This window comes from Sylvia atricapilla, chromosome Z (assembly GCF_009819655.1).
Source record: "Sylvia atricapilla isolate bSylAtr1 chromosome Z, bSylAtr1.pri, whole genome shotgun sequence".
In the NCBI taxonomy this organism is placed as follows: Eukaryota; Metazoa; Chordata; class Aves; order Passeriformes; family Sylviidae; genus Sylvia; species Sylvia atricapilla.
Genome location: NC_089174.1, coordinates 35,582,410 through 35,601,643, shown reverse-complemented (window position 1 = coordinate 35,601,643; position 19,234 = coordinate 35,582,410). Strand labels below are relative to the sequence as shown.

At 41.0% G+C, this 19,234-nt stretch overlaps 1 protein-coding gene and 1 long non-coding RNA gene across 2 annotated transcripts in view; one reads left to right on the top strand and one right to left on the bottom strand.

Annotated features, from left to right (window-relative positions):
• SLC28A3 (solute carrier family 28 member 3) overlaps nt 1-3,754 on the top strand; it is a 38,500-nt gene extending 34,746 nt beyond the window's left edge. The window contains exons 16-18 of the mRNA XM_066340049.1: nt 30-128; nt 1,881-2,004; nt 3,485-3,754. Coding sequence (XP_066196146.1) covers nt 30-128; nt 1,881-2,004; nt 3,485-3,587 — 326 coding nt within the window. The 3' untranslated portion in view covers nt 3,588-3,754. The remainder of the gene's footprint in view (nt 1-29; nt 129-1,880; nt 2,005-3,484) is intronic.
• The window catches only part of LOC136374636 (uncharacterized), a 47,322-nt gene that overhangs the window by 18,325 nt on the left and 9,763 nt on the right, over nt 1-19,234 (bottom strand). The window lies entirely within an intron of this gene.

Below are 19,234 nucleotides of genomic sequence, written 5' to 3'. Positions count from 1 at the left end.
TTTGACATATGCTTTGTTTTTCTTCCTAGCAAGCATGGCTCCCTCAAAAAAGAAGGAAATAGCTGACAGTGCTTTCAGAGCCATGATTGCAGGGACTGCAGCCTGTTTCATGACAGCCTGTGTGGCAGGTACAGTGCTCGGGTTTGGTGTCCCCTGCATGCACATGGCAGCGCACCACTACCATGCCATATTCACCTGGGCTGCTGACCCTCTCACTCAAACACAAGTATTTCTGTGCTTTGCAGGATAGAAGTTGATATGATACAAAAGATATGATATTGAAAACTATAATATGAAAAGATGTAAAAATTTTAGTTCTTCCATTATTCCTGTGTGTTTGGGAGGGGGGTATGGTGTTTTTAATGGGGGAGATTTTTCTTGGGTTTTTTAGTTAGAACACATGACCCATAAACAAAGCAAGTTATAGATGAATTGCCATCCCTCCTGCACAGCACTAGATACAGGAATAGAGAACTAATTTTGGAAAAGATACAGAAAAGTGGAATAAAAAAGTGTAAAAGAAAAAGAGTGAGGGAGAATCTAAGCAACTGTTTTGTCATAATGTTAAGTCAATATTATAAGTGGATATTATTTCCACAGAGCACTTAGGCTCATGAAATGGTCCTAAAATGGGACTCCATAAGCTGATCGTCATTTTCAAAATTGCAGCTTCAGTCTGAGTGCAGAATCACAATGCAACTGTCATTTTAAGGAGTAAATTTAAAAAAACAAATTAATTATTCAAAAGAGTAATTAATTGATATGTTTCAGGAGGTAAATTTTGTCCTCAGTACTTATCAATCCCTTTTCCAGCTCTTTCCTGAGCACATGATACGCAAAATTGTATGACAAAGGTAAAAGCACTCATATTTCAACAATGAAAAAAGATCTTGGTACTTTCTGTAGCTAAAACCACTATGTCTGTTTCTACTAAAACCACTCTATGCCTTTGTGTTCATGGCAGCAACAGAATACACATTTTAAGGATAAGCCCACAGTATTTTCTGAAGGCTACAGAACCAGCATACTTGAAATAACATTAGTCTCACAGCCATCCATAATGTTTTAATACATGACACTACTCTGCATAACTAAGGAACCAGGAAGCCTACTAAAATGTGTCATTTCACGATACTGATCTTAAGAATAATATTGTGAACAGCCACTGGGAAAATCTCTCCAAACTAATAGAATCTGCTTTGGAAAGAAAATAGCATTCCACCCACTCCTGCCATGGCGAATGCTTTCCTTACACTCAGTAGAAAGTAGAAAAGCCAAGCAATTTCTATTACCCCAGTTAAGATGAGAAGATATTAAAATTGTGTCCAAGTTCTACAACATTACATATAGGAGGAGCTATCCCTTTCATACTTTTGTGTCTCCATTACTCCAGTGAATGATGACATTAGTATTTGTAGGAAATTTTAGAGAATTTCTAGCAAAGCAAGCTCAATTTAAAACAAAATAAGAGGTTCTGTTTTTACTTGTACTTCTATAAATACAGCATGGCTTCTATTTTAGTTAATGAAAACACCCTGACCCAGGAATGGGAAAGGCATTACTACACAATATTAATATCATTAAAAGGGACAGAAAATCAAAATTATCTAGGTGTAACAGGTTGCTGTAGTTGAATTTCTACATATAAAAAGTAAATTAATTGTTGTGGTTGCTCCTTAATTCAGTTCTTTAAAATTATTCGGATTAGAAGTCCCACAGTTCAAAGCTTTTGACCTTGTACCTTTACATAACCACCTCAAATGGTGATTTTGCGTCAGCCAGGATCGTTCCTGGTATTTGATCATGACCCCTTGACTCATATTCTCAAGTCTTATCTTCCTCTTCATTACTCATTAAGAAAATTGTAACTTACTTCACAGGAATGCTGACTGTCTCTGGTCTGGAAGTTCCTTGCCACATCTTATTGGGAAATGCTTCCAGCTTAACAGATTACCCTGCCAACAGCACAGAGCTACTTAAATGTTGCCAGCATCTCTTCACCAGGTATTGAGAACCCTCTGTCATGTGAGAGTAAAATTTAGGGAGCTCATATCTTCTCTGAAAACTTAATTTTATTTTTATTTTTTGTATTTGGCTTTTTTTAGGCATCTGCTTTCAGTGAACTAGTATCTTTTAAGAAAATCAGTATTTTAGTGCTCTCGAATTTTTTTCTTCTTCTTGGGGCATTTTTCTTTTGCATGACAAACACCTACAGAGCCAACAGACAATTCAAAATATCTTTTTGCTGAATCCTCCTCATGAGAGGAGGGTCAGCACTGACCTCTCCTCTGCAGTGACCAATGAGAGCACTTGAGGGAAAGGCCTGAAGTGCTGTCAGGAGAGGTTTGGGTTGGATATGAGAAAGACGTTTTTATCCCCAGAGGGTGATTGGGCACTGGAACAGCTCCCCAGGTAAACGGTCACAGCACCAAGCCTGACAGAGTTCAATAAGCGTTTGGACAATGCTGTCAGGCACATGGTGTGACCCTCGGGGATGGTGCTGTGCAGGGCCAGCAGTTGGACTCAATGATTCTTAGTTTATCTAAAATACTAAGAAAAAATTAAATATTTGAACTAATATAATGTTAACATGGTGTTTGAGGATAGCAATAGCTGAAAAAAAGGTCAGGAGCCTTTCTCTCCCTTCCCTGTTCTGTCTGTAATGTGATTGAAGATAATAGTAATGAGGCCTGTTTACATTGAAAACTTTATATGCATTTAAAGCAGAAAAATATTTCAAGATAAATTGTATTTCAGAAGTCTCTATCCAGGGTAGAGAAGAAAGAAGGACTGATACTAAATAAGGAATATATTCAGAGGTACTTAACACTATCTCACAAACAACCCAACATCTGTGTATTTAGGTTATGGCAAGACCTTTCAAATTTGTCAAAAGTGTTGCTGGTTTTTTCTATTTTCACAACTAATTGCTTTAGAAATAAATACCCTTAATTTATCCTTGTTCCTTGTTATTGAAAATAGAACTTGAACAGCAAAAATCATCTCTGGGTGCATTCAATCATTCTTATGTCTTCATTACTCCAACTTTTGCTCATCACACTAGTTTCAGCTCTATCAGGTTGCTACAAAGACAAGAACCTGCTCTATTTTCAGCAGAATCAATGTTAAGCAGATGCTTTGAAAATGTAACAATATTGAATGGAGAAGTGAAGTTTTCAATCGTTTCAGTCATCTAGGGAGATATACCAGAGGTATGAGGACTTTATACAGAAAACCAGAAATTATCCTGATAAAAAGGGAGAATATCTGGATATGGCACTCAGCTGATGTTTGGAAAGTCTTCTCTGTGTATTGTTTCTTGTGAAAATTTTAACACATCTAAACTTGCTTTGGAGAGAGTGCGTATTCCCATGTGTATGCGTGTGTGTATGTGTACATATACTGGAGAGAGAGATTCCCATGACAAAAATCTGTGATTCTGTGAAGAGTTTTACGTGATTTCTCCTTTATTTCTTTTCCCCAGTGCAAATCGTTCAGAGGAGATCTTTCCTGGAGGAAACTACAGTCTGAATTCCTGGAAAATGTGTTGCCAAATTCTGGGTCAACCTGCTTTTCATTGCACTTAGGTTAAGTTTTAATTTTTTTTTGACAGGATAGATCATAAATAAGAACTGTGTTCCTTGGAAGAAAGAAAAATTAAAAAAATCCTTTGCTCCAGTGAGTGTGAATTTCCCTCATGCAATCTTTATTTTTCATCTCTTACCAGGCCAATTCCTCTGACTTGCTTGGAATTATTTATAAATTAAACAGGGATAAATGGAAGACATCTCTTGGAGAATTCTTCTCCTGCTACAAATCAGAATGAAAGAACATTTCTAAGCCTGATTCTCCTGCTTTTATTTCTACCCTGAAACTGACTAATTTCCCAGATTAAACTGCTATAGGCATGAAGAAAACCAGATTCAGAAGATTTGGCTGCCACTTAGGAAAGCTATGAACTGGAAATAATATTCTGAGTTGCCATTGATTTCTAATAGCATTTCTGCCTTTTTTGATGGCAAAGAAATCTTTACAGCATGAAGAGAAATGTGTCTTCTCAGAAATTTGCATTTTCTTCAGCAATAACTACGTATATATACACGTATTCAGGTATATACATATATGTATATCCCTACCTATACCTAGGTAGCTATAGCTGCACATGAACTGAGCTGCAAACCTGTTCTCCCTCATCAGCTTGGCCACTGAGGCACCCAAACTGTGGGCTAGCCGCTCTATGCCAGTCCTCCTTCTGCCAATGAGAGTGCAGGAAATTGGTCCCTGTTTAGAGTGAACTCATATGAATGAAATTGTCCAGATTCCAAGTAAAGTTTCCTGTATTAATTATTCTAAATCTATGTTTTTAACCATTTTGAAAATTGATCCTGGAGTCACCAACCAGGAACTTTTACACGCATTTGACCATTATCAAATGCAGGAAAAATCAGGTCCATACCATGACCATTCCCTGTCAACCAAGCTTAATGTAGGAGATTCTACAGGATCCCCTTGAAGAAGAAAGTATGTTATGGTTTTAAGCTTCACAACTTTCATGGACTTGAAAACTGAGACGTTTTGTACAGAGACAGAGAGAGGGAGGGAGAGAGAGCGATTATTATCCTGTTACGTTGTTAATGCTAAACGCTTGGGAAAAAAGGTCAGAACTAAAGTACAGAAACATGGGGAAATTCTGACACATTCTGCAAATAAAAATTGTGCAGATAGTGTATTCAGGTAAAGCAATTACTAACTTTTCTGTCTTCCATTAATTACTACATAATCTTTTCCAGGAAATCCAAGTTCATTGGCTTAGACAGCTAGCTGCCAGTACAGCTATTTCCAGGGGTATTTATTTGAACTTACTGTGAAAGTGCTAGTTTCCTGTAAAGCATCAGTTTATTAACTTAATCCCCAGAAAAGTTATGAATGTCAGTATTGCTACTACTTGTGATTTTTTATCTCTGGTTTTATATTGTTAAGTGTTTTTCTTTGGCCTCATCCGCTTAGGTTAGGAGACTGCGTGCCATCCTTTTTTAAAGTGGTTTTAAAGGAAGTTGATAATCTTGATTAGGACAGATAAAGAAAATGCATGGATTTGATCAATGACTTTTATCCAGCATGCTGATTATAGCAAGGTTTAGATATCAAGTTTAGAGTCTGAAATAGAGTAATATATTATTTCAAGGAAAATTAATCAGAAACATTAGTTCTTGCTCTCCAGAAGAGCACACCCCACAAGCTCTGTTTACAAATCATCTCTGGAACTCTCTTTGCTACTCCCTACCATTAAATGGTATTTAATATCCGTTTTTTGAAATGGCTGCTCTTTCCATTTCACAGTTTGATGCTGGGTAAAAGGACTACTTGGGATAATAAATACAATCATGCATAAACTGCTAAAAAAGCCTTTCATATAGCTGAAGGTAGCAGCCTGCAGAAGAGATGTGATGTGTTTCTTTTCCTTTCTAAGACTCGTCTGTAGCTGGATTAGATGGAAGGCAATTTTTGAAATGTATCATATTTCTCTACATCTGCTCAAAGAGATTGCCCATCCAGTTTGATGACAGCTTAATCAAAAGACAATATATATGGGACATTACATCTTAGGTGTAGCAGAAAGCAATGACAGCAGGAGGGGATTGCTACCAAGTACCATCATGTGTTCCCGTGACTATTTTCCCACTGTCCTTGTGATGGTGCCAGGAGTCCCAGTGTAGAGCTCTTTGTGCTTCTCTCAATATGAAAGTAGAAAAGTGCATTTCACTAGCTGAGAGTTACCCTGGCAGCTTGGACCCTGAACTATCAGTGCCCAAGAACACATTTCTGACAATACCAGTAGCAACAAATCTGCATCACAGACCTCAAAACAAATACTTGATTTAATCAAATGCTTGCTAGCATGTGTGATGGGTTGACCTTGTGGTGGGATGGATGACAGGTGCCACCAAAGTTTCTATCCTTCTACTCCTCTGCTGTACAGGCAAGAGGAAAAGAAAGGTTAATGGCTTGAGATAAGGACGGGGAAAGATCACTCACCAAGTACTGTCATAGGCAAAACTGACTCAACTTGGGGAAGATTAATTTATTGCTGATCAATTCAGAGTGGGATACAGAGAAACAAAACCAAATCTTAAAAATATGGTAGCCAACCTCCCTCTGCCTTGTGATCAGTTTTACCTGTGATTTTCTCTACCTCCATCCTCACCACTCAGCAGCTCAAAGCAATGAGGAATTGGGATTGTGGTCAGTTCATCACACATTGTCTTGGTCTGTCCTTTCTCCTCAGGAAGAGGAATCCTCGCAGTCCTCCTGTGTTCCATTGTGGGTTCCCTGCTGTAGCAGACAGTCTTCCACAAACTTCCCCTTTGTGAGTCTTTTGAATCCTGCCATGAGTTGTAGATTTTCATGAACTGCTCCAGCATGTGACCCTTCTATAAGGTGCAGCCCTTCAGAAACAGGCTGTTTCAGTGTAAACCTCCAACTGGGTCACAAGTCCTGCCAGCAAACCTGCTCCCGTGTGGGCTTCTCTCTCCACCTGGAGTTTCCTCCAGGCCAACCAGGACCCTGCTCCAGGACCAACTCCTCTTTCCATGGAGCCATGGGTCTTGCCAGGAGCCTGTTCCAATGTGGGCTTCCCACAGGGTCACAACTTCCTTTGAGCACCCACTTGGTCTTGGAGGGGTCTTTTCCACATGCTGCTGGTGGATCTCTGCATCCTCATGAACCTCCATGGGCTGCAGAGGCACAGCTGTCTCACCATGGGCTGCATCACAGGCTGCAAGGGAATCTCAGCTCTGTACTTGTACTAGCTCCAGCCCCTCCTTCTCCACTGACCTGGAAGACTTCCTCTCACATTTTCTTTTGGCTGCTTCTTCTGCAGCAGGTTTTTTGCAATTTCTTGAGTAGTTATCACAGAGGTGCTACCACTGTCTTTTGTGGGCTCAGCTTTGACCAGGGGCAAGTCCATCTCTGTGCCAGCTGGTATTATCTCCATTGAACATTGAGGAAGTTTCCAGTGACTTCTCAAAGAAGCCACCTTGTAGCATGGTCCCCTCTCCCCCTGCACATCCAAAACCTGGCCATGTAAACCCGGTACACACTCTATACCTATAGACTCAAAGATGTAAGTGAACATTTTTATCAATTCATAAATTACAGATGAAGTCTATGTGGAGGTAGCTCTGTTTCAAAGGTCTTGGAAAAAAATATTGACTTAAAAGGTATTGGGATGGCAGTGCACAACAGGTTACAACTAATGAAGGTGACAAGTGAATGAAGCATTAGTGGCATGACTCAATTTCTCACCCTCACAAGCTACCCACTGGATGTCAGTACATATCTAATAGCTTTGTGCTGTAGCTTCTGCAGGGTGTTAGTCACTAAAAGTCAATGGTAATAATTCCAGGAAAACTTTTACGCAGTTTTGTGTGCAAGAGTTCCAGGAAATCTATGGTATAGCCTTTATCACACTCAGAACATGTATCATCAATGACAATTACCCTTAACGTAAGACAAAGTTCTCTCTCAACCCAGTTTAGAAAAGTAGTGAAATATGTAAATTAGGAATGTCTGGCAGGTAATAGGAATATTTCTATTTTAATTGGCTGAGATGAGAGGTAGATGGAAAAAAACAAGGACATTTTAGAAACAAACTTTTCCCAATTCTATGTATCACAGCAGCCATTGCAACCTATGGACCTTTGTGAAGAAGTGAATAGTTGACTGTATGTTGTGATTTATCTGGTAGGCAGCTAAACACCACTCAGTCACTTGCTTACTTGCTGCTGCTACCTGGGACAGGGAAGAGAATTCAAAGAAAATAAATAAATAAAATTTTTAAAAATCTTGGGATAAAGACAGTTTGAGGCAATAATAACTAATAATAATACCAATAATGATAGTAATAAAAATATACAGAAGATGTGATAAATAAGGCAATTGTTTTCCATCTACTGACTACTGACCATTCAAGCCCTAGGCTGCAGCACCCATCCAGCATTCCCCCCAAGTTTATAAACTGAGCATGACACCACAGGGCATGGTTACCCTTTCAAGCAGTTTGTGTCAGCTGTTCTGACTCTGTATGTGTCATGGTTTAGGAATGGTACTCCCCAAATCAGTGCTCTCACTGAGACCCTCCAAACCACACCACAAATCGCTCACTTCCCTCTGGCTCCCCCTTCCCCCTGTGAGTGGCTGGAGAAGGGAATTGGAGGCACAAAAGGTGAAGATCACAGGTTGAGATAAGAACAACTGACTGGAGACGTCAATGAGATAAGAAAACAAACAGTAAGAGCAGCATTGTAAAGACAAAAATGTACAAAAGAGAGGGAGAGTGATTCACATCCAAAAATGCTGTCACCAGAGAGCTCAACCTGACTGCAATGACACCGCCCCAACTGCTCCAGAATCACCCAACTTTTCCCTCTGTGTGGATATCAGGATTACCCTACCACTCCTCACTCACTTACTCAACCCAAAGGAACCTCAGCAGAGACTGTCTTCCTCTGTCCCTCAGCAGTGATTTGAGGTGATATCGAATAATGAGGTGGTATGGAATAGTAAGTTGGTATAGAGTAACCTCCAGGTTCTGTTATGGCTCTGTTCTGGCTACAGCAAAAATTAACCCCCTCCTGTCTGGAACCAGGACTGTTTTCTCCCAAAAGCTTGGGCTCTCCCCCAGCCTATTCACTCTTGGGACAGCGTGAGAAGCTAAAGTCCTTGACTTGGGGTAAGCACTACTTAACAATCAAAACATCAGTGTGTTATCAACATCAATTTCATCCTAAATCCAAAACGCAGCACTTAAGGACCTACTAGGAAGAGAAATAATTCTATCCCAGCCAAAACGAGGACATGGGAAACGCATTTCATACACAGCAAGTTATGGAGCCAAAACAGTGTTCTCCAAACCAGGTACCATCTGTTCCTTAGAAAAGGCATGAATAGAGAGAGGCAAGATGCCAAGGACATAGAATATTAATCCCAATTCTCCTATGGACTGAAACTGTTTTTTGCTATGGTCAGTATACTTCTCACTATGCAGTGCCGTGTATTCGTTTTCCCCAAAAGTTTTGAGTCTGTGGATCACTAACAGATTCCCTAATTTCAGCTAGGAACAGTTAGCACTAAATGCTTAGCAGTACCATATAGGTGTGAAGGTATATCTGAACCTCAATTTCAGCAGTTGTAGAATACAAATGTGTGCTGAGGGCATTAGGGCAGAGCAGGGGAACCTCTCTGTCCTTGTGAGGATGAGTTACCTTGCATGGGGAGCACAGCCCTGCTAGGCAGTCACCAGCACAGCTGGATTTGCCCTGGGATCAGCTGGTGTGAAGCCCTAAGTTTGAAAATTGTGGACAGTTCGTCCATGTGGAACCATTGCAATTCTGTGAGCAGACACACAAAATAAATGGGTCTGCTGCAATCATAGGCTGTTTTCTGGTATCAACATAAAAACAAGCATCAAGTCACAAAACTTTCATATTTGAGAGGCTGAATCAAATTCTCTTCCCATTTGCATCAGTCTGAACTTGGTGGGCCTTCACTGAAGCTGGAGTTATCATACACGCTTATGACAATGTAAATCATTAGACAGGAGTTGCTTCCATGGGTTTGATTTTGACTTTAAGTTGATTTTAAAGTCTATCAGTGCACAGAAACCAATGAAAGTATTTAATTTAATAAAGTATTGTGTATTGTATGTGTACAACCGTACACATGCTTCTGTTTTGCTTTGTGAAGCTATGAAACTAGAACATGAGAATACAAAACTAGAAAACTGGCAGGTGAAAACCAGTTCACTCTTTTGCTCTTAATGGTTTTATAGAGGAGGGAAAAAATCAAAGCATTTTCTTGTTGCTATGGTATTCTGCAGCATAGGGATTCACTATAGCAACAAGTGCATTACATCTTAAGGCATTGATCAGAATGCGTATGTTGCTATGGTTGCCACAGTGAATATTTTATTTTTGCTGTATTGATTGATGCCTTTGATGTCAGGTGGCTAGAAATATGAGGGAGATGGGAGCACCCTACATGACATTCTGCTTTTTCCCTGACTATGAATATAGATGGCAGCTAAGGATCACATTTGTCTAGATTAAATGAGAAAATTTTGAATTTTTACATGCAAAATCTTGCTTGTTACCAGAACTAAATTAGGTAAGAAATATCAAATTTCAATTTCGTTGTTTACTTTTTCTCCACCTGCTAGGGAAGTGTTCCTACCTCAGCACCAATTGCATTACAATATTTGGACTCCCAGTGTTAGGGAAAATAGCCCTGTACCCAGTATAATAAACCTGGAATTTTGTCCAGTTATGAGTTTTGTACGCCATGTTCACTTGTGAAAATTGCTCATCTCTGTTCCTGATCTGTAAAATGAACAATAACATGGATGTGTTGTTGGAAGTTGTGTTACAACAAAAGTTCTTAGCAAAAATGAGAGAGTAGGACTTTTGCAGGTATGAGATTATGCACTCAGGAAATCCATCTGTCTGGTTTTGTGCTGGAAAGCAAGGAGAAACTATACATTACATGCGCACTTTCTGTCTCTTATACATCGATTAAAACAGATACAACTTCACTGGCATGCTACTTTGCCTGAGCTAACAGCTCTAGTTTCTTGTTCAAGACTATGGATATGTTTGTACCAGTGTTATTTCCTCTCTCCGAAGAAAAAAATCACACTGCTGCATCGTCTTAGCTCAAGCAACAGCAGGGACACAAGTTTAGTGTCCATACCAAACCATTACTGTTATATCCCACAATCCCACCTTCCATGGTTGTTTATAGCCCTAAATAATCCAAGTTTCATTAATTGCTGACTGAAATTGTCTTACAAAACTCTCATTTCCCTCTAGCTGGCTATGTGACCATGTTACAATAATTATTACATAGGTAAAATCTCTGAAGTGTCTGATCTCTTTGTTTGGAATACTTTCTTCATTACAGGTATATCCCAAAGGAGCCACTAAAAAAAGGCCTTTCTCTATTTTCAGTTCAGGAATACCACATAGAAGACATCCACCCTCCCCAGTTTTCTGAATAATCATGCTCAGGCATTTCAAAAAACTAATATCCTTGCAGATGTGTGCTATTCTTGCAGACAGCTCAGATGAAGTCAGCTAAGGTACCCTCTGTACTATGTATATTTTCCATTCATAAGTGATTATGAGACCTGGTTTCACTGTAAACCAGACACAGGAAAAATAAGGGATCTCCCTATAACTTTCACTTTGCTCCTTATGCTATTTAACTGCCACAATAAAACCACAGCAGAGACTAGACTGAGATTTCAGGTCAGGCTTCATTTCCCAGGTTAACTATTGAATTCCCAAGCATCTTGCTTCCCTCTCTTCATCCTTTTCTCCTCTGATCATTCCATGACTTTACAGAAACACTCTTCCCATCTTGCTTTCTGTGCTTGCTGATTTTTATCGTCTTTATTTTGATTTCATACACCATCACGGGGTGCTGGAATTTTTCTTTTGTTGGGTCACTAGATGGCAGAAGAGACTCAGTAAAAGCTCTTCCCCAGAAAATAGGGGGGAATACAAGTATCTAGCCTTTTTACTTATTATGTGGTCCACTTGTGGTTTTTTGTTGATCAAAATTTCGTGTTAAATATTTATTTTAACCCTGTTTTCAGGATTTTTTTTACATAAAAATTGCAAATATGTTTTGGCTAAGGTGGTTTGCTTTTAAGGAGCCACTCTGGGCACCTTATAGCTCCACTTGCCAGAGCGCCTCCTCCAGAAACAGGCTTTCCTGAAGATCATCTTTTCCTAAAATTATGTCTGCTGGTTCCCCTACTTTTCTAACCACCATTGTATGTTGTGGTGAAGCATTAGTGTCTGTAGTAACCTTAGAGAAAGTAATAGAATGAATTATGGAACACATAAAATTTAGATGCTGAAAAAGCTCGAAATAGATGAAGGTGTGAAGAAGGTCATTGTGTATCCTGCTCATTCTATTTAGCTGCAGGTAATATGAGGCTAAAGATTTCTAAAAAATATGCATGGCCTAGAATCATAACGGCAATAGTAGTGCCAAAGTCTATTTTATTGTAATCCCCATCACCAGCCCACCTCAGCTTTTCTTCTGCCTTCAGGATTGCTGGACATGATAAGGCTTTTTGCAAGCCGATGTTGATGCCTAAAGATTTTTGTGTTTGGTGTATTTCTTTTTATAAATTTGTTTTTGTAAATTTCAATATATATCTGTATAGTTTCTAACTCTTTGTCACTTTAGCACACTAGCTGCACTTTCCTAGATATTATGCTAGCTTCTTGGGACTCAGCTTAGTCTTGCTTTTCAGGCCAGCAAGGATACTTTGTTTTCCACCAGAAGTTTAAGGACATAAAAAGAAGCCCCTGGAATAACTACAGTGTGGCAGAATATGGGGGAAAATTACCTAAGCAACTGTTCTTCCAACTGGACAATATTTGATAGGTATACTAATAAACTAACCTTATAAAAATTGCAGAAACACTCTATCATGCTTGCATACCACCATACTGAGCACCTTAAAAGCCTTTCAATTAAGAATTTGCTTATATATTACAACTTGAATGCTGTTTAAGAAAGATATGTGCTTTATTCCAGGCAGCAGTATAGTTTTCCTCAGCTACTTTGCAGAGGTAAGGGGGAGCAGGAGGAATCATCTCACTGTGGGAAAGAGGGTTAAGACAAATATACTAATAATGATATGACCTTGAATAGAAGTCCTAGAAAACAGTACTCTTGGAAAAAGGAGAGGGAAGCTCGTTGTGGAGAAAACAATGACAAAACATCCTTATGATATGTACTCAAGTAAATGGTTTGTTTCTGGAGTATTGATTGTTGCAATGTCTGGCAAACTCTTTATTTACAAGGAAGAGGGAAGAACAATGAGCCTTCCTTGCTTTCCAGAGGTACTGGAACCACTGTTCAAGAGCTTAAATGCTTACTTCTAAATACAGCAAAGTAATCCACTTTGCAGAGCAGTTACCTGCTCACAGTGAGTTGCAAGAGCTTCAATAGAATTTAAAAGGCTCCTTAAAAGAGATTGGATGGGTGTAGTATTCTCAATACCTAAATAAGAAGGCCTCACCTTTGCTTTTACTCCAACTGTGAAATGTTTCATCTAACGATATGAGATAGCAGCTACTGACTTTGTGCTGTTCTTCATCTGTCAGATCTATGACTGTGTTAATGGGAAATTCAGGAAAGGCATACACAAGGTATGAGCACCTATCCTTCTGAAATGATCCACAAAATCTTCTCAAAAAACTTGAAGGGTTCAAAGCCAGGTTCAATGTACTGTTGAGAGCTTAGATAGATTTCTTGCATTAGCTTTTCTTTGTATTTCTTTATGTCATTCTATAAAGCCTGGTGTGTGTTTGTCAACAGAATGAACTGAAGCCCTCAAGGGCAGTACAGGATGGGTGGTGGGCTTGCTCTTCTGGAAAATTGTTCATAAAAACATTTTCACTTGGACATGAAAGAGAGCATGTTCTCCAAAGATAATTTCAGCTAGTTTCAAAAAGTGTATTTCTGTCCTGGAGATCTCACCCTGACTGCTTCCAAAGAAGACTTTGTCAAATAATGGTCAAAAGGAAAAAAAACTAAAATGTTGTTCTTATCCACCACAGTATTTTCTCTATTTTTTTTTTAACAGGAAAATGCTAGACTTTAAATAGAAGTAGCTTTACTTCCCATAAGGCTTGCTCCCTGGAGTTCCTTCGAAATATTCATGCCAAAGGGAAGAACATTCTTTTCCACTTCTGAGTGTATTTCAGTAACTATGAAAATATAAATGTTTATCTAAGCATTGCTATTATGATCTATAAAGACCTTGTCCTTTGCAGATCTTTATGGATTCAATAGGATGCTAAAAATGTACCAAATTTGGTTTTGCATTAAAAGGTACCTTCACTCCCTTCTTATTCTTTAAATAATCCCTAAAATAGCAGTAGGTGTTTTCAGCTACATCTAGATTTATTTCTTCTCTGAGACAAGGTCTTTGGTCTGTACAAACATCTCCCAAAATCCTACAATGCAAACACCAGGAAAAAAATGGCTTCTGCACTAGGCTCACTTACTTCCCAAAGGAGCCACTAAAATAAAAGTCCTTTCTCTATTTTCAGTTCAGGAATACCACAAAGAAGACATCCATCCTCCACAGTTTTTTGAATAATCATCCTCAGGCATTTCAAAAAAGGAACCGATCCTTGAAGCTCTGTGCCATTCTTGCAGACAGCTCAGCTGAAGTCAAATACCCTCTGTACTATGCATATTTTCCATTCAAAAATGATTATGGGACCTAGCTTCACCAGAAACCAATCATAGGAAAAATAAGAGATCTCCCCACAGCTATCACTTTGTCCTTTAGCAACTTAACTGCCATAATAATACCACAGCAAAGCCTAGTCTGAGATTTCAGGTCAGGTTTAATTTCCCTGCATGTGCTTAGGCAAAAAGTATTTTTCCATCTCTTTGACTCCCAGCTAAAACAACATAAAGTAGCTGCAGCTGGTGAACTGCATTCTTTTCATGCTTTATGCTTTTTCTCGTACACTTGTTATAGTTCTACACAAATCCAGTCAGGTAGTTTGCTCATTAGCCATCAAAGAGAGAGCTAGCCTAATACCTGAGAATTATTTGATTTAGTTGCATTGGTAGTCAAGGGAAACAAAAAAACAAAAAACAACAACAACAAAACAAAACAAACAAACCAACAAAAAAAACCCCAACAAGTATATTACCTAACAAGCATGAATCTATCAAAGAAAGCATCCATTGAACCAAACTTGATCATGCTTTCCAAACCAGAAGAGAATGGTAATTCTTCTCCTGGTTTATTTGGTGGGGGAGATGGAAGAAACCAGTTTTCAAAATAAAAGAAATCTCCCACTTGAGGATTCTCTTTGCAAATACAAACATTTCAGAGAGAAAAAGTTGAATCCTAAGGTGCTGAAACAGGTGACATTGGGAACCTTCACTCTTGTCTTTGTAAAAGTGATCTCACTTAGAATTCTTGGAAGACCCTCTTGCACTTACATGTCTGATGTGGTTTCAGCTAGAGCAGAGCCAGTTTCTTCTCAACAGCTGTTACAGTGCTGTGCCTTGGAGTCAGAATAAGAATGGTGTAGATTCACACTGATGTTTTGGATTTCTGCTAAGCCATGCTTATCTGAGTAAAGGACTTTTTTTTCTTGTCTCATGCTCTGCCAGTTAGGACGTGCACAAAAGAAACTGGGAGGGAGCACACTGGGACAAGTGGCCTGAACTCATGCAAGGGCTATTCCACACCACAGACCATCATGCTCAGTATATAAACTGGGGGAGTTACCTGGAAGGGCAGCTGATCTGGGTATGGGAATAGGGTCTGACATCCATCAGTGGCTGGTGAGGGATTGTATTGTGAGTCACTTGTTTTTCCTCTTTTTTATTATGATTATTATTTACCATTATGATTGCATTTTACTTTATTTGCAATTATCAAGGTCTTCTTATCTCAACCTATAGCTTTACTTTGATTGTCTTCTCTATTTCAACAGGATGGCAGAAGGAGAGGTTAGGGGTTGAGCAAAGAAGCTGAGGTGCCTAGTTTCCATCTGGGCTTACTACAACAATGCCACAAAAAATGGGGAAAAAAATCAAAACATCTAAACACCTGCTACTAGATGTCTTTTTCCTGATTGTGACCAAATAAGACTGTGTCGATCTGTTGTGTCTGATGACACTGTCTCTGGCAAAATATGTTCTTAAAAAATAGATGTAATTCTGAGTACATTATTTTATCAGGGACAATGGACAGGCATAAACCTCCTTTTTAGTCTACTTTATGGAAACAAGTATATCAAATTACAAATTAGAAATTTTGATTCAATTTTTATGGAGCAAACAGAAGGACATATGTAATGATCAAGGCCACAACAGACACTGCTGCATGCAACAATAATCATAGTAGCACTACCATAAAGATAGTGCTACCATAAAGGCAGTGCAAATTAAGCAGCCACTAACAGTACAACATAGAGAACAATACAGATATGACAAGGCCTTTTTTCCTAAGCAAGAGTATGAATGTATTACACTTGTATATTATTTCTAAAATGTAGTTCTCAACTGCTGGTAAAACCATACACTGCAATCAGATAATCTCCTACTTTTGACAACATTTAGTGGCCCACTGCTAGATCTGTATTGGTCAGTTCCATTGCTGGCAATGTATAAGAGACAAAGGTGTCTCCCATTATCAGAGGTGGGCCCATGGGCTTTGTTTGCACCACAGGAAAACACTGCCTCTTGGTGGGTTGAAACTAGCGTTTTATGAAGAAGCTCATATATTGCTCTAGAATCAGTGAGATTATTCAGGGTTGTGGTGGTGTGTTTATTTATGTTTAATGTTCATGATTTGTTGAATATGATTTTCTGTAATGGTTTGTTTTTTGTAACCCCCCATGTTCCTCCCTATGTGGTTTTCCCCAGTCTCGGTTATATGTCAATCATTGGTTATATAACCTCCTGGTCCTGTTTGTCACTCTGGGGCCTCTCCTTGTGTCCAGAAAGTTCCAGGGAAGGCATCGAGTGATTGGGCTGGATCCAGGCCTCCCCCTCCCATTGTCCCCTGTATGATTGTTTCACCTGTCTTTTATGTTAAGAGCCACACCCTTACTGTGCCCCATTGGCCCCTGGTTGAACCCTCCCCTGTGTTACACCCCCTGTTAAAAGTTGCTCACAGAGACCCTCAGGGTCTCTCTGAGGCTGGTGTCCCGAGGTGAGGACTCCACATCCGGAGCACCAATAAACTCGTTTGGATCTACCCCTCGAGAGTCCCTCCTTTTGTTCCTCCTGCCACAGCCACGCTTCACTCCTGGCAAGCCAAGACCACTGTGTTGCTGTGGTGCCAGGGCTGGCCAGACTGGTGACACAGGCACTGCCGCAGGCTGGTGCCCAACGTGGGGCTGTCAGAGAGCAATTCCTGACAGCGTGGCAGCGTAGTGGCCGACACAGTTTGGCCCAGAGACTGCTGGACCCTGTGGAGTGGCTCCAGGGGTCAGTGGATTTGTCCCAGACCGGAGAGAGCCATCGGCACACTGCGCACCACCAGGCGCAGCAGCCCTTATAGGGTGCACTCCTGGTGGGTGAGGAAGGGAGCTCCTTCAGTGCCCGGAGGAGTCTTCCTCGGCAGGAGAACTCCAGAGCTGCCGTTTTGTCTCTGCACACCGGAATTTTAGGTAAGTGTGTGCAGCTCCACGGAGGGTGTGCACCTTTTGAGGAGCCTCAAAGCTGTGAGCCTTTTGAGGCAGACTGCGCGGTCCCTGGGAGGAAAGGGGGGGAGAGACCTTTCCCTCTTTACCCTCTCCAGAAAGTTTTCCTCTGGTTGCAATTTTCTTTTGCTTTGGTTTTGTTTGATTTTGATTTGGGGGTTCAGTAGCTCTGGGTTTGAGTTTGGCTGCTGATCCTGTTTGCTTTTTGTTAGAGAGTGACACCCCGAGGGCGTGGACTTTAAGTGCCTGACTCATTTTTTGAGGTGTTCGGTGCTTTGTCTTTTGATTTAAGATTTCTGTTGTGGCAGTTTCTGTTGAAGGGTCAGTCGAAGCATAACATGGAGCCACAATGGGTGCACAGCTCTCGACTGCCCATAAAGGGTTTTTTTATCAAGTTGTTGGAATTTTAACAGTTGGTGATACTAAGTTTTCTGAAGGAGAACTGAAGAGATTTGTTTGGTTGCTCTTCCTCCACTTCCCTCACACCTCCTCTGACCTCGTCAGAAGCATTCCCTTTTGGAATGCTGTCTGCTCTAAATTTATCGAATTGGCTCAGTCAGGGGATGTGAAAGTAGCAAAATTTATGTTTTGGCCTCAACAAGTTAAAAATGCTCTCTTGAAAGCCGGAGGAGTGGAGAAAGGGCAGAGCTGCAGTTCTCCCAAGTTCAGTGCTAGTTTGAATTCCCCTTCTCCCTGTCCCAGTCCCAAACCCCCTCGTCCCCAGGCAGGCATCCTTAAGGGAGCAGTGGGGAAGCGAGTATTTATCCATCAGCCCTGGCTCCCCTAGAATGCCAAAGTCCCCCCTTCCGGGCAGTTCTGGCCAGGCTGCTTGGGATTCCCGCAGTAGCCCTGGCCAGGCTGCTCAGGATTCTTCCCTACCCCGATCTTACCCAGTTAATAAACCCCGAGTTCGTTCTAGTTTGGCTGGGGGTGAGTTGCCACAAAATGGTGCCCCCAGACCCAGTTCACAAAATGGCGGAGGCCACATGGCGAGGTCCTCCTCCTTCTCCTCTTTTTCTGCCTTTTCTCCTTGTTCTTCCCCTAATCCCTTTCTCTCCCCGACCAACCGCTTCCTCTCCGGAACCCCTCCCTCCTCACAAGACTTGCCTCCGCCCTTCCCCCAAGCTCCTCCTCCTTGGCAGTCTCCTCCCTCATGCCCCTCCTATCGACCCACCCCTTGAGTGATGTCATCAGAGTGCCAGACCACTCCCCCTGAGTGCCGAAAGCCACGCCCAGCTTCCAGTTCCCACGCCCCTCCTTCCGGTTCCCACGATTGGAGCCTGGAAGAAGATGAGCTGGAACCTGAAGACCCAAGCCAGGACCCAATCCCATCTCTTGCACCAGTCATACACCGACAGTCAAGAGGTGGGAATGCCACCACTGCGTCCTGGCAGCCCCTCTCACAAAATGCAGTAAAAGATCTCTGCAAGGCCCTCAAAGAATACGGATGTGACAGTCCATATTTCAGAGGAGTATTAAATGCCCAGATAACCGGGAGTGTAGTTGTCCCCTTTGATTTAAAATACCTTTTCCGATGTCTCCTGAACACCATGGAATATAGGGTTTGGGAAAAATCGTGGAAACGTTTTTTAAAGGACACCCTCCTGAGTCTATTAGAAGATCCTGCAACTGAGGTGGATGAGAGAGGGGTTGAACTCACCCTCGACCACCTGAGCGGTGAGGGTCAGTGGGCAAATGCCAAGACACAGGCCTCAGACATCCCATCCCCTGTCCTTGAGAAAATAACAGAGGCGGCCGAGAGAGCGTTTTTAAAGATGCAGCCTGCGAGTCCTCTCTCTCACCATTCTAAGATTTTTCAGGGCCCAGCAGAACCATTCATCCACTTCGTGGAACGGCTCACAAAAGCAGTCGAGCTTCAAGTGCACCGAGAAGCAACTAGGGAGGAGGTTCTGGAACAGTTGGCCTTCGCGAATGCCAACGAGAAGAGTCGCGCGGCCATACATACGTTGCCG